Source organism: Echinops telfairi, unplaced genomic scaffold, assembly GCF_000313985.2.
Source record: "Echinops telfairi isolate 266 unplaced genomic scaffold, ASM31398v2 ScPeMD7_7420;HRSCAF=8458, whole genome shotgun sequence".
In the NCBI taxonomy this organism is placed as follows: Eukaryota; Metazoa; Chordata; class Mammalia; order Afrosoricida; family Tenrecidae; genus Echinops; species Echinops telfairi.
Genome location: NW_022111320.1, coordinates 5,653,445 through 5,668,562, shown reverse-complemented (window position 1 = coordinate 5,668,562; position 15,118 = coordinate 5,653,445). Strand labels below are relative to the sequence as shown.

Below are 15,118 nucleotides of genomic sequence, written 5' to 3'. Positions count from 1 at the left end.
ATCGATTATAAATGGCTGGTGAGTATTTAACTTAATGCAACCATTTTGGAAAATACTTTTGAATTGTCTGTTAAGTGTAAACATTCATGTATTTCCCTAGTAATTCCACTCCAAAGTCTACATGAACTGAAACACTTTCACGTACACAGCAGGAGACATGAACATGAGTGTTTACAGCACATTGTTCACAGGAGCAAAAATCTGGGAACAACTCCACGGCCACCATTCGAAGAACTGCTGAAGGAAAACTGGGATCCCAGGACACAGCAGGCTCATACCGCGATCGAAACCAGGGAGCCGGAGCGGGAAATGTCAAAGATAGAGAGAAAAATGTTCACGTCCTCAAAGTTTCCACACGGCTCAGCCGTGAGTAACATACGGTTTTATTCACTGAATAGCCAATCATTTGACCACAAATGGTGAAATAACTATTTAGGAAGAATGGGAGAGTTATGCATCTGAAAAAAAATCTTAGGAGAGAGCTAACTTTCCATCAGAACGGGTCATCGATAGATAGTTGTCTTTCTTTTTTAAAATGAAAACCAGCATTTTATTTAGAGACATGTCGATAAATACCGGAAGAATGAGTCAAGGAGTGAAAAAGTTCTTGCTGCTGGAGAGCGGGGCAAGGACAGGGGACACTGCTGTACTTGTGGGCTTTTATGATCAGCCGGTCAGCAGCCCTGGTGCGATGGTAGCCGTGAAGGCGTCCAGCTGCTAAGTGAAAGGGCGTTGATTCAAACCCACCAGTTGCTCCCCTAAAAGCTGTGTCCGTCTGCGCCCACAAAGAAGTACCACCTCGGAAGCCCTGTTCAACCGGGTTGTTTGAGTCAGAGCTAACACAGCAGTGGGGTTGGCTTTTTCCGTTAGGTATTATTAATTCAATTTGACTTTCAAAACTTTAGACACTAGAGAGGGTTTCAAAAAGTTTGTGGAAAAACAGAATGAAAATGGAAGTCCGTTGTATGTCACATTTTGATTACGAATCTAAAACTTTCACTTGTCCCAGACGGCTATGAGCTCGTCAGGCATAGGCAGCACTTCTAGGAGATGCTTTTGGGTGCGTTAGGGAGTGCTGGAGAACAGCAGGAGAGATCTACAAGACTGTAGGGGCGAATCCCCTTTTGTTCTAACGATGGGGTTAGAACATGAAAGTCAATTGGTGTCAACATTAGAAGCAGACAAGGACTAATTCTCTTGATAAATGCAGAAAGGATTGAAGTTGTCAAGGATGTGTATCTTGATTGGACCCACCATCACTCTACTGGAAGCAGCAGTCAGGAAATCAGATGATGCTGCACTGGCGGACCTGCTGCGCGCTCACTGTCAGTGCTGACTCCCAGAGAGGCCCCGTGGGCTTCCAAGACTAACTGCTGATGGCTCAGAAAGCCCCGCCTTCCTCCTGAGGGGCGGCCGGTGCTTTCACACTGCTGGCATGCGGCTTGCAGCCCAACACGTAACCATCACAGCTCAAGATCTTTGAAAGTTTAAAAGAGCAAATGTGGTCCTTGGATGACTCTGGTGTGCCGGATACCCAGCACAGTATTCTCGTCTCCTCAGACGCACTTGAAGCTGGACAAGGAACAAGGAAGACCAAAGACCAATGGATATCTTTGAAAGATGTCATTGGTGAGAGAGGAATATTGAGACTCCCCAAAGAACAAACACATCTCTGTGGTGGAATGACAGTCAGAACGCTCCTATGCCTCGATGACGGTGACACTTGGCCACGCTGTCAGGATAAATCGGGCCCTGGAAAAGGACAAGCTGCTGGGCAAAGGAGAAGGTCAGCGGGAAAAGAGGAAGACCTTGGACGAGGTGGGCTGACACGGTCACTCCAACAAGGGGCTCCACATAATAATGGTGAGGACAGTGTGGTGTTTGTTTCTGCTGTAAACAGGGCTGCTATGAGTTACAATCTAAAAACAACCACAACAGGTCTAATCCTGCGGCCCCTTTCTGACACCGGAGAGGTGAAAAATGGAAGTGGAAAAAGGGTGCTGTTCTAGCTCTGGACCAGCATGCGGAAGCAGAGAAGGAATAGTAGAAGCCTGGCCCAATTGAACTTCTGTCTTGATGGATGAATCAAACTGCAGAGTCTTGTACATCTGCGTATGTGTGAGCATGTGTCTGCTCCCTGAGCTTGGCTGATTTACAGACAGATCTCTAAAATGCAGGACATTCCTGGGTAGTGCAAACAGTTCATAGCTTCTTGGCTAAGTGGTTCAAGTCTACCCAAAAGCTCCTTGGAAGAAAGGCCTGGCATCTACGTCAGCTATTCCAGGACCAAAAAGCGGGCGGAGCACAGTTCTAGGCGGACGCACACGGGGTCAGGAGCAGCGGGGTAGCCATGGCGACTGGTTTGATTCTCTAAGGATCAGACTGAACTACATAGCATCCTGAAAGCCAGACAGAATAGTTTTAAACAGATATGAAAATGCCTGGGTCAGGACAAAGGAGGGACAAGATGGGTATCTGTGGCCTGGACAGACGCATGAATGCTATCGCTTGTCTCTCACACCTGGTTTAAGGTGATGAAAAACAAAAACCTCGCATTTAAACAGAACGTGTTTGTACTGGACTCAAAGGCATGCAGGCAGGCAGAGAGCTAGCAGACATCTGGAGAGGAATCACGAGACGGCTGCCGTGACTTCGGCTGCCATCATCTTTATTCAAACAATGCCTCCCATGCTTTGATTACTGGGAATGCTTCTGTTTCTAACAATTCTGCAGGTCATCTTGCCACCCAAGGTCCGGCCTAGGGAACAGTAGCGAGAGTATAGGCTGGGAGTGTTTTAGAATGGAGACTCTCAAAGCCTCAGCCTGGACCACAGGATCTCCACCTGCGTCACAACACAATCCTCGGGTGACTCGGATGCACTAGCAAGCTTGAAAAGCTCTGGTCCACTGCCCTACTTTCTCAGTAAATGATCCTCTCAAAGTATTGGAATCAGAAGCTATGTACCGGATGAACGATACCCTGAAATAAATGGAGACAGAGAAAAACCACCTGGAAGACAGGTTAAGAACTGTGATAAACATCGAAAGATCCAAGCGGGAACTGGAGTTCTCAGTGACCAGTATGTATTGCAATCAAATGTGTCAGGAGGGTGATGCTGGAGGCTTGGGGACCGCTTAATGGGAGAGCTGGTGGCCTGCCACGCTTCTCTAAGCACCAGCCAGCCAGCTTGCTAAGAATACGGCTTAATTCCCAGAGCACATGGCAAAATCATTACTGTATCTAGAAAAAAATGAAATAGAGCAATCTGACCTCAGGTGGCTGGGCAAATGACACCGGCCCCTTACCACCCCACCCCTTCCAAAAAAAATTGTTAAGGAGGGAGCTATCTAGAACCCACAGAAAATGGCAGCATTACTCAAAAAAAATTTAAAAAGGGGGTGGCCACCCAAAGATTTAAGGGGTATCATTGATTAGTTATGTAGTCAAATGGCAAAGCCCATTAGGTCCACATCAGAAGATCCGCTCAAAAAACATTCACTCACCGAGACGAAAGGCTTGGCTTCCCACTCTTGCTGCAGCTCGTGTAAATTCCTGGGCCATCGTCAAAGAAGCTTCCAAGGGCCAACTTCTGTCTGATGGATTCTCGCTCATTTTTCTGTGCCTACAATTTCAGGAAGAGAAGAGAACGCCGGTAAGGGGGCAGGCCCATCACGACCCCACGCAGGGTGAGACGTCTCCTTGAACTGTAACATGAGAGGCAATATAAACACCAAAGCCACAGCGCAAGAGCATTTGGACTACTGAGCACTGAAAGTGAACCAGTCTCTACTGGTTTCAAGGGCCCCTGGTGGCGAAGTGATTACGCTCTAGGCTACCAACCTATAGGTGGCTGGTTCGAACCCTCCAGCCACTCCACAGGAGGAAGATGACGTCAGGGTATCAGCAGAACTGGGTAGATCAGAGTAGGACTCTGCTCCGTAGCGGCTTTTTATGAATGATTTTTGGGGAGGTCGATCGTCCACCCTTTCTTCCTAGATGAAAGAAAGGGCTTCTGGGTTGGCTCCAATCTCCAACCTTTCAGTGATCAGACAGATATATGACTGCACCACCCAGAGACTGCTGTGCGCCTTCTGCTTCCCAGCTGCTAGATGTGGCAGACCGAAGCTGAGAGGTCGAACACCTTCTCCTGGATCGATGGCTTGTCACTGAAGTGTGGCCTTTCCCCAGATCACCCCTTTAGGCCACCTTTTCTATTCTAAGAGCAGTAACTCATCCAACCAAGATGCCCCAAGTCTCCAGGAGTTTCCAAATACACGCTGATGGGAGTGGGGCCAAGGATAAGAGACACACGGTCTCTGTGTCCACCAGGCCCCTCAGCCTTCTTGCAGACCACTGCTTCCTCGCAAGTTACCCCAACCGCACAGGGCTTCGAAAGCGAAGCAAACCCTGAACACAGTGTCTGGAATAGCGAGACTTCTAATTGGGCCCATCTGTTTCGTATTCTGAAGGGAAGTCAGGTTGGTTTGCATAGGAAAAGGATTTGGTAAACTACACTACTATGATAATTTGGGTATGTTTACAACACTTTGCTGCCCATAAAAGCCCCATAAAAACTCACCATGCTGAACTTTTAAACCCTTAAACCACAGGAGAAAAGATTAGAAATGATTTCCTTAGTTAAAAATAAAACGGCAACAAGAAACCAGGTTCAGCATGTTAGAAATCCAGGGTTGAAATGGGATTTTGGCTCTGTCTTTTGGCTGGGAAACGAGGGTCTTAACGCTCCCAGCGGGGAGTTACAGATGGAACTGAGCAAATCACCTGCTCCAACCCAGGTCACACAATTGGGCGTGGCTACTGGAGGCCCGAGACACTGTGTTGGCTGTGCCATTAGGAGGGGCTACAGCCACAGGCACCCTTCCACCATTACACGTTTGGAAGCTCTGAGGCCCTGGCTGAGGATCCGTGTTAGAAAGACAATATGCGCAACATGAAGGGAGGACTTCAGTTCTGCCCCGAGGGAAGGGCCTATGGCGCCCGTAATTGTTGAGTCCATTCCCACCCAGAGCGTCTCTACAGAACAAAGTAGAACTGCCCCACAGGCTTTCTTTCTTTTTTTTTTTTTAATTTTAATTTTATTTTTTTTAAAATTTTATTAGGGGCTCATACAACTGTTATTGCAATCCACACACACATCAATTGTGTAAAGCACATTTGTACATCATTCTCAAAACATTTTCTCTCCACTTAAACCCCCGACATTAGGTCCTCAATTTTCCCCTTCCTACCCGCTCCCCCTTTCCTCATGAGCCCTTGATAGTTTATAAATTGTTATTTTTGTCATATCTTGCCCTGTCCGACGTCTCCCTTCACCCACTTTTCTGTTGTCCGTCCCCCAGGGAGGAGGTCACATATAGTTCTTTGTAATCGGTTCCCTCTTTCCTATTTCCTACACATTCTCCCTTTATCCTCCCTGTTTCGCCACTCACACCACCGGTCCTGTCGGGCTCATCTGCCCTGGATTCTCTGTATTTTCAGTTCCTATCTGTACCAGTGTACATCCTCTGGTCTAGCCAGACTTGCAAGGTCGAATTCGAGTCATGGTAGTGGGAGCGGGGAGGAAACATTTAGGAACTAGAGGAAAGTTGTATTTCTCATCGTTGTTACACCGCACCCTGACTGGCTCATCACCTCCCCCGAGACTTCTAAGGCTACTGTCTCCTTCGTGGAAGCAGACTACAGCTTCCTGCCCGAGACTGGCTGGCGGGTTCAAACCGCCCACCTTGAGATTAACAGCCAAAGGCTGAAGCCCTGCATTGTCAGGCTCCTTGGAAGGGCAGTGCAGTCTTGTTCAAGCTGTTCTATCTATGCAATCTGGTAGTCGTGTGTCACCTGTGTCTCCTTACAGGAACACTAAGCGTAATTAGAATTCACAGTCACACTTGCTGCATTTCAAGCAATGGGCAGCCATAAGGCGGCTGGTGGTCATGGAGGTGGGCAATGCAGAATGGAATATCTGGCAGTGCTGACAAGAACAACAAAGACGAGGCGGTCTGCCTCCATAAAGACACCTCCCCAACCCCCGCCTTGGAAACCCTAGGGGGGCAGTTCTGCTCTGTGCTGGAGAGCTCTTGTGAGTCATGGGAATCGACTCAAGGGTAGTGGGTTGGGTTTCACCCAAGGAAAGCTCATCTCAGTTCTCCTTAACTCTAACCCTTTTTAATCTCTGGCCACTCCAAGTATCTGCTCTCATCTATCTGCACTGACATTGGTAGCTTGATTTCACATGTGGCCTCTGCATATAGCTGTCTGTAAATAACAGCTGTAAGGAGCCCCGATGGTTGGTGCTTTCTGCACTGGGCTGGTAACAAGGTCAGCAGTTTGTAACCATCAGGCCGCTCTGTGGCAGAGAGATGAGGGTTTATGTTTCCCTAAAGATTGACAGCCCTGGAAATCCACATGTGCATTCCACTTTGTCCTACAGGGTCACTCTGATTCACAATCAACTGAAGGCAATGAGTTTGTGAGTTTGATATCTAGCTATATTCCCCGCCCCAACTATATTAAACTCACAAACTCACTGTCATTAAGGAGATTCTGACTCAGAGGGACCCTGTAGGACAAAGTAGAATATCCCCCTAATTAGGGAGCCCCGGTGGCGTAGTGCTTCTGTGTCGGGTGGCTAACTTCAAGGTCAGCAGTGTGAAACCACCTGTCAGGAGAAAGAGGAGGCTTTCCACTCCCGTAAGGATTTACAGTCTCAGAACCCCACAGGAGCGGTTCTCCCCTCTTCTCTAGGGATGCTATGAGCTGACATCGATTCAAAAGCAGTGAGTAGTGAGTTACATCCCCCTATATGTGCGGATGTCAGTGGGACGGTGGCACGATATGAGCTTGTGTGTGTGTGTCGAACACAAAGGGAAATTATACTTCCACACACGATTTAGATGTTAGGCGACTTCCTGGTGTTCACTGGACTACCGGCCCTAAGAAAGTCCTGGAACCGTAAGGCTGGAAAGGGAAGCCAGAATGACTTTCATGTGACCAGCTGCTTGCAACTGCACCGCCGGGAAGCTTAATTAAAGCAAACCACCCTCCCCCATATGCAGGGCTGGCACTTGAGGTGGTCCAGCCAAAACCGAGCGAGGATAGCTGCACCTCTTTATGTCGAGTAACCTCCTTTCAAAGCCCTCAAACCTGTTAGGAGGATTCAGTGTAGTCAGTGAACCCCAATCCACCAAACAGACCAAACGAGTTCCCCCCTGCATGTTCTCCAGAGTCAGATGCTGCTGTGTGGAAGTGAAAAGCCAAATATAAAATGAGTGGGTAACAAGATGCGTGTTGGTGGCTGGTGCCTAACATTACACGGGGCCCGGCAGCTGCTGTATTTCAAGAAAACATCTATCCCAGGTGTGAATGATGAGGACACGTTTGATTCTGTCTGTTGTTCCTAATTTCGAGCGCTAGACCTGTACGTATTTCGGGGAAGCCTTAAAATGTGTCTATCTTCAGTAATGGCAGCCCTGGTAGTGCAGTGGGTATGCATAGGGCTGCTAACTCCAGGGTCAGCAGTTCAAAACTACCAGCCTCTCCTAGGGAGAAAGAGGAGGCTTTCTCTTCCCATAAAGAGTTACAGTCTCATGGCCAGTTCTACTCTGTCCTATTGGATCACTATAAATCAGAATTGTCTCAATGCCACTGAGGTGTTTTTTTATATCTCCAATAATTAATATTCTTTACATGCTTCACGAATTACTTTATTAAGAGATAAGAGGGTTATTTGTAACACACCCTCCCCCCCCTTACTCTCCTCTCACATTTTAAAAAATATATAAAAGTATGAAGAAAACCATGAACTTAACTTATAATCCCAATACTTGAAGAGACCCCGCCGTTAATGTATTGGTATATTTCCTTCCAGTGTTTTTATCTTATGAGTGCATTTTTTTAACCCTCTTCATAAAGTTGGACTCCAACGGCTTACTTTGAGAATTTCCCTCATAACCTGTAATACAACCAACTAATCACTGATCCACAAGGCCGGGTTCCAGAGACCAGATTGAGGCAAAGCTCAGCTCATCACTGAAAAAACGAAGGATTACATCATTACCTAGCTGCCAAATTACATCATTATATAACTGCCAAATTACATCATTACATAACTGCCAACCCTCCGAGAATCATGGCCCAGTCACGTTGACACATAATTGTAACCACCACAGCCAGCGTTCTGTCACCTGGCACCGGGGTGAGCCCAGCAATGCCAGACATAGCTCGTTCATGTGCTTTTGACGATTGTCATACATGCAAAACATCAGGCCATGAAAAGTGTTGATGGTAAAGAGTAGGCACATTCTTTAAAAGAACACCATTTGGTAGCTACTTATCATTCCATTCTATTGTTAGCTGTTTGGGGTTGTGCCCAAATAAAAAAGAACATGGAAGTCAGCATGTTAACACAAATCCTTGTCCACATGTCTGATGACTTCCTCAGGATACGTTCCTGGACGTGGAATTACCAGATCAGCTCAGTGCGGACATGAGTGGAGGCTTCTGACACATGCTGCCATATTACTGTCCAGCAAAGCTGTTCCAGCTTACACCCCCAGCCCGCCCCCCCAGCAATGTGAATGGGGCCAGCCTCCAGCAGAGCCCAGCTAACACCATGCTCACTTAAGAAATGGTTTTCAATTGGATAGACACCAGTGGTATTTTAAAATTTTTAATTTCTTAGATTTCTAATGAGGCTTAAATAATAATTTCTTTTTTTCTTCTACTTTGTTTTCTCTTCCCTGATTTACTTACTCCTGGCTTCTTACTTGCTAGTTTTTCTTTCCTTCTAGAGTGTCTGAGAGATGTGAACATTCTGGATAAAGAACACCAATGGTTTAACACTTTAAACTCAAGTGTTAAGGAGTCAATAGTCTGCTTGCTCAGTCCCAGCACTGAGGGCTCGGTGCCTGGAAAGCCCTCCCCAGGCCAGAGCTCCCTTGAGGTTGGCAGATTCAAAGGGGGAATGGATGTAAATTGTTTATCAGCTGTACCTGGCCCAGCGTAAGTCTCGATAAACAGCCACCATTTATGGTTAATCCTCTAACATTCCCGGCTTTGAAGATGAGGACACTGAGGGGGAGAAAGGTTATCGAGCTGATAAGTAGAAGAGTCAGGACTTAAGCCAAGCTTTCGGGTCCCAGATCTTTCTGCCCTACCCTGCTACTCTGCCACGTTGAGGTGCTGGGTGTTCAGGCGAAGGACCCTGGGTACCATGCCGGGAACAGAATGTGAGGCTTAAACGAGTGACACAGTCAAGTCTCTCCTGGAACAGACGGGATGCCTTCCCGGAAAAGGAGCAATCACTGAACATGCCCAGAGTGAATCGAACACCTAAGTGTTTGCAATACAAGATCTCCCCCTGGCACTACTGTTTGAAAAAGCCCTGGCGGTACAGTGGATGAAACATGTCTACTAACCACAAGGTCAGTGGTTCAAATCTGCCAGTCACACGGCAGAAGAAAGATGAGGCTGCCTACTCCCGTATAGATTTACAGTCTCGGAAACCCAAAGGAGCAGTTCTCCTCTGCCTGAGAGGGTCCTTGTGAACTGGCATCCATTTGATGGCCGTGGGGCTTTTCGGTTTGGGCACCCCTGTTCAGCTTTCCTTCAGAAACACAGACAAGTCTCACAAAGTAACGAAGATCCCATGAACTAATACAATATAGGTCTCTCTCTCTCTCTCTTGCTGTTTTATAGTCTTCTTTTTCCCCCAACAGTTTTATTGGTACATAATTTACATATCATAGAATCAAACAGTTCAATCGTCCAATCATATCAAGGTTTTCCTCTTAAAGTTCAACTTTTGGAATCGTTTCCTTTTGTTGCTCATGTGTATAATAAGTGGGTGTGGGTCCTTAGTTCTCTAAGAAATATATGCATGCAGGACAATTATGTCCCCAAACCCCCAGGGCCAAAGACGCTCCCCAGGAAGGAACAGCTCAGCATGCAGGTCAAAGCTGCAGCTTGGCTCTGCTGATGGTCAATGGAACCCCGTCCATTCCTAAAACAGCCTTGGGAAACACACCCATAAAACAAAATGAAACATCTAACATTGATATTGCTAGTAAAACGCAAAAGGGCGGCTGAGGAATACAGGCACATCACTATGAGGCAGAAAAGCGATTCAGATCAAGATGAGAATAAAAACAAAACGGGCTTAGCAACTCCCCAGGATGCAGCCTGCGGCTGTCACTGTGCTGCCATCTCTGAATTCCCCACAGCCACCCCCTGTGCCTGGGCAGATAGGGCTCCTAGTGTGAGCCATGACCTTAGATCACAGACCACTGAGCGCTTTAGGAGCCCCAGGCTAGCACACAGCATTTTCCACATGCCACGGTTCTCCCGCCACACCCCAAACTGAATAGAAGCAAAAGGCAAAAGCTGTTTTAACAGATATCATCTATTTCGAAGTCTAACCAGCCCCTCAACCCCTTCCATACATCCTTGGGGATTCCGCCCTTACCTGCCAAGGCCCTGCCACCTGCCCTTCTGGTGGGAGTGGAGTATGCCGCCACCTCTGGCTCAATTCACACCTGCAGCCTCCCCAGGATGAGCTGGCTAAGCAGCAGCACCCCCATGTCTGAGAAGCAGGAACCACCCCGTCTTTATCTCCTAGCCGCTTCCCGCCACAGACACATTTATAAACCAGATGCTGTTTTCTTTATTTCCACAATCTAATTGGTGAAGCATACGAGCGAGCTTCAAAAAGATCGTGGAAAACGAAAGGAGAAGGTAATGGAAGAAGGGAGAGAAACGGGGAACTGACGACCCCACAATGATCGACATAGTACTGCCCCCCACCCCGAGGGGGGCAATCAACAGAAATGTGGGCGAAGGGAGACAGCAGACGGTGTCAGATCTTAAAATAATAATCATTTATAATTTATCAGGGGTTCATGAGGGTGAGAGGGTGGGGGAAGGAGGGGAAAAAGAGGAGTAGATACCAAGGGCTCAAACAGAAAGAAAATGATAATGGCAACATATGTACAAATGTGTTTGATACAATTGATGTACGGATTGTTAAAAGAGTTCTAAGAGCCCCCAATAAAATGGTTAAAAAAACAAAAAGCTAATGGGATTGTCCGTGAACTTTTTGGAGCAGCTCGTCATTATTTCTGGTTTGGTTTTTGGTGTGTGTAGGTATCTTTGAGACTACCAGTAAGACACTTCAGGAAGGGGCACCCTAACCCTAAAGCTGTGTGCCACTCCTCAGTGCAGACGCACAGTCACCCTAGGGATGACCCAAGAGTCCAACTGGGCTCCATAGGTTTTCACGGACAATTTGTTGAGATGGAGACCACCAGGCCTTTCTTCCGAGGTGCCTCTGAATGAACAGGACCCCCTACCTTCTGGTCAAGCAACCGAGTGCGTTAACTGTGCCCCAGCCACTGGGGATGAGACCCACTCAGCGGGAAAGCGCACCTCTGCCCGGGAAGCAGCTGCTCACACACTCCAAGGGATGAGTCTTTCATGTAGCTGAGCCTGGGAAGCCAGGGGACCCCCGTAATGGGCACTGGGCACGGGCTGTGGAGCTTTGGGAATAAAAGCGGATGCAAGCTCTGGCGCAGGAATAATCCGGGGCCAGGCAGGGTTCCACTGTGAGAAAGGGGCCTGGGGGAAAGAGAGTGTCCCCCAACACTTCCCACCTTCCACCTCTTTCCGGGTGGGTGGGTTAACTCCTACTCACCGGGCAGTCTCCGTGTATTTCTAACTTTTACTTGTCCACCTTGGGGACTGAAGTCCAATACTTGTGTATTACTTACTGGCTGCGGTTGTTCCGAGGAGCGCTGGTTGGCAAGAGGGACTTGCCTTCAGCAGCTAGCCTGAAGGTTAACGGTTCAAACTCACTCAGAGGCTCCACCACACAAGGCCTGGAGAACTGCTTCAATGATTACAGCCCCCAGCCCCCTTCCGGGTTGTTCCAGTCGGAATCAGCTCACAGACAACAGGCTTGACTTGGGGCTGTTTTGTATTTGTAGGGTAATGATAACTAGCTCCATCTCAGTGTTCAATTCACTACTGACCCGCTCAGCTACCACTCCTGGCTTCCTCTTTCTCAGCGGCGTGGTTAAATTGCTATCTACTTCAGGGCTTCTCTAACTTTGGAGCACACATGACTCCCTGGGGGACCTTGCGAAGAGGTGGATTCTGATTCAGAGGCCAGGCTTGACGACACTCTGCATTGCTTATGGGCCCAGGAGTAGCAAGAGACCAGACTCATGTCACAGAGTGTCTTCCCTAAGCTGGAGGAACTTCCAGGGCTTAGAACGGGATTCCTCCATCAGTGATATTTGTGTGACAGCCCGGGCTTCAGGAAATGCTTGTTCAAGCAGTGAAGGAAGCACGTGCCGCTGGTAAGGCAGAGCAAAGCAATGCACCAAGCAGGAGCCCGGCCTAAAGACAGCTGGCTGCAGCATCCCAGAGGCCGCAGACTGGTCCCCCATCGATGATGGGAGGAGTTGCTTAGATGCTGATCTGTCTGGTGAATAGCTTCGCAAACAGCCATAGGCAAGCAGAAGGAGGCTCTCTTTCATCACAGGCGTCTTCAAGCCAAATCAGAACACTAAACTCGCCGTCACCTGCTCCCTGAAGTTCCCAAGACTGTCAATCTTTACAGAAGAACACAGCCTCATCTTTCTCCTGGGGAGCAGCTGGTGGGTTTGAACCACAGACCTTGCAGTTAACAGCCCAACACCTAGCCCCTCGTGCCATCAGGGCCCCCTTCTTGCTGGAGGGCTTGTGAAAGCACGACGTCTCTGGTTTGGGGAGTGTGGGACGGGGTCCAGGTGATGCATTTCCAGTAGGTTTCCAGATGCTGTGGCGCTGCCAGTTGGAGGCCCAGCCTTCTGAGAACCAGGCCTTTAAAACAACTGACAGATTAAGTAGCTAGATGAAACACAGAATTGGTTCTTTGCTAACTGAGCAGAAATCTGCTCCACATGGAGTGTCCAAACAGGCTGTGGAGCCAGGTGGATGCCATGTGTAGCTGCCTTGCCAGGAAGCCTGTTTTGAAGCAATTAATGACCCCTGCGCTTCAGGGCCATCTCTTGCCTACTGAGAGCTGCCTCATCCCCACCAGCAGCGCGCACCTGCGGCAGCTCCCTGGGGAGGACGCTTCCTTTAGGAAAATGGGAGTCACTCTCGCTTCTTGATTCAGCTCGCCCTGCCCCCCAACATTTAGAGGCAGCATCAGAGCACTGGGGGTGTCAGAGGCTGTTAATCATTAAGAACTGGAAACATGGAATTTGCTTGCTCATTGAGCAGATTTTATTCATTTCTTCAAAACAGGGAAAAGAAAAAACTGACGGCACATTGTAAAATATTTTCCAGCACCACTGGCTCCTCGCTGCGAGAAACCAGGGGCTTGTCCCAGTATCAAAATGTGGAAGTCAGTATCAGGCCTGTGAAAAGACACGGGGTGATTCGGGGTGCCGAGTGCCTGAGTGCTCACATGCTGTTGTAGGTTATTTCCACCTCTCTCCTCCAATTGGATCCTCTGGGAGGAGCCTTCTAATTATTCATGGAAACATAAGTTAAATAGCAAGGCACTGTTTCATTTTATCGTGGGCCGGATAGTAAGTTGGACACCTTCTTTTCAGTTTGTATCTTGGAACTTTTCCATCTCAGACACTTACACCCGACCTTGCAGAGAGGTCACGCTGAGCCGGCAGACATGCTTGCTGAGATGCTACTGAAATGCCCATCTTTGCCTCCTTGCACCGATCTCCCTAACAGGTTTCTCTGGAGGAGATGTCCTGTCTGTGGTCAACGCCGAGGTCTCTGGGTTCAACTAACTCGGGATGGGAGAGTTGGCCGTGGCTACCTAAGCTCCAAAGTGGGCACCATAGGGGCAGGGCTCTGGGGTCCAGCATCTTCTGGCATTTAGAACTGGTGGACAGCCCATGTGTGGAGGACGGAGAGGGTTGCTGACAAGAGTTGGGTCAGGAGGATGGCTTTCCCCAGTGCTGACTGTGTTCCTTGTGCTGTTGTTGCTGAAGTTGGGCCCACCATGACTGGCGGTTAATCACTGGGCAGCTAATTGCATAGGGTCAGCAGTTTGAAACCACCAGGTGCTCGGCGAGAGAAAGATGAGGCTTTCTGCCCCAGAAAAGAGTTATAGCTCTGGAAATCCACCGGGGCAGTTCTATCCTGTCCTATGGGCTCTCGATGCGTTGGCATCGACTCGATGGCAGGTAGGTTTCGGAGGCTCTATCTGACAGAGGGGTTCCTAGGCTGGAATGTTTGGGAACGCACGCCCAGCGACTGAGTGGGAAGCACCAACGGTTTGGTTGGCAGCCCAGAGCTTGACTGCTGTGCCACCTGCAGGGCCCTCTTGCATCACGCTACGTGCACCGAAGCAGCCGACCCATGTGCTCTGGGACAAAGTCCCTAACAGTCCAATATCCTGTAAAGGACTTGGGGGATGAGGGTGGGAACGACAGGAAGGAAACGGATGTAATAGACACATAGGCTTGAGGCTCAGTAGCCACTTCCTGGTTGAAGGTAAGGCAACCATGAAGGTGACAGTTCAGCCAAGACCCGAGCTGCAGGGAGCATCCTGGGCTCACCCTGGTTCCCACGTTCCCACCGTCAGACACTGCTTTTTAACACAGGGCTGTGTGAGTCCAGCCCTAACACAAGGCTGCTCTCAGACAACTCTATTTATAACAGGTGCCACTGGAGAAGCCTATAAAAGCATCGCGGCCATTCAGCATCACTGTCGCTGACACGACAGTCCCAACACCTGCCGCTCCCTTATGAAACAGCCAGCCCTTCCTCCGGCCCAGGAAACTGGGGTCCCCAGCCACCCAGGTTGTGGCAGAGGAGGGATTTGGGGATGCAGGAGAGGGGCAGAGAGGGGCAGGGGCTGGGGTCAAGAAGACCCACTTAACATCTTGGCTCTGACACTCACCCGTGCAAGCGACTGAACTCATCGAGTCCGCTTTTCCTTCTGAAAAGGGGATATTCTCCTGACAGGCTGTTTTAAGGATGGAATGAAATACCATCTGGAAAGTCCTTGGCGCAGAAGGGGAACACGTCTTCATTGGCTAACCCAGGAAAACCCAATCCGCCGCCATCCAGCTGAGTCTGACTCATGCGGAC

General features: G+C 48.8%; 1 protein-coding gene across 4 annotated transcripts in view; it reads right to left on the bottom strand.

The window, feature by feature from the left end:
* The window catches only part of SCHIP1 (schwannomin interacting protein 1), a 155,727-nt gene that overhangs the window by 34,242 nt on the left and 106,367 nt on the right, over window positions 1-15,118 (bottom strand). For all 4 annotated transcript variants that reach the window (XM_004704112.2, XM_045297444.1, XM_045297446.1 and 1 more), the window contains exon 2: window positions 3,505-3,623. In XM_004704112.2, coding sequence (XP_004704169.2) covers window positions 3,505-3,623 — 119 coding nt within the window. The remainder of the gene's footprint in view (window positions 1-3,504; window positions 3,624-15,118) is intronic.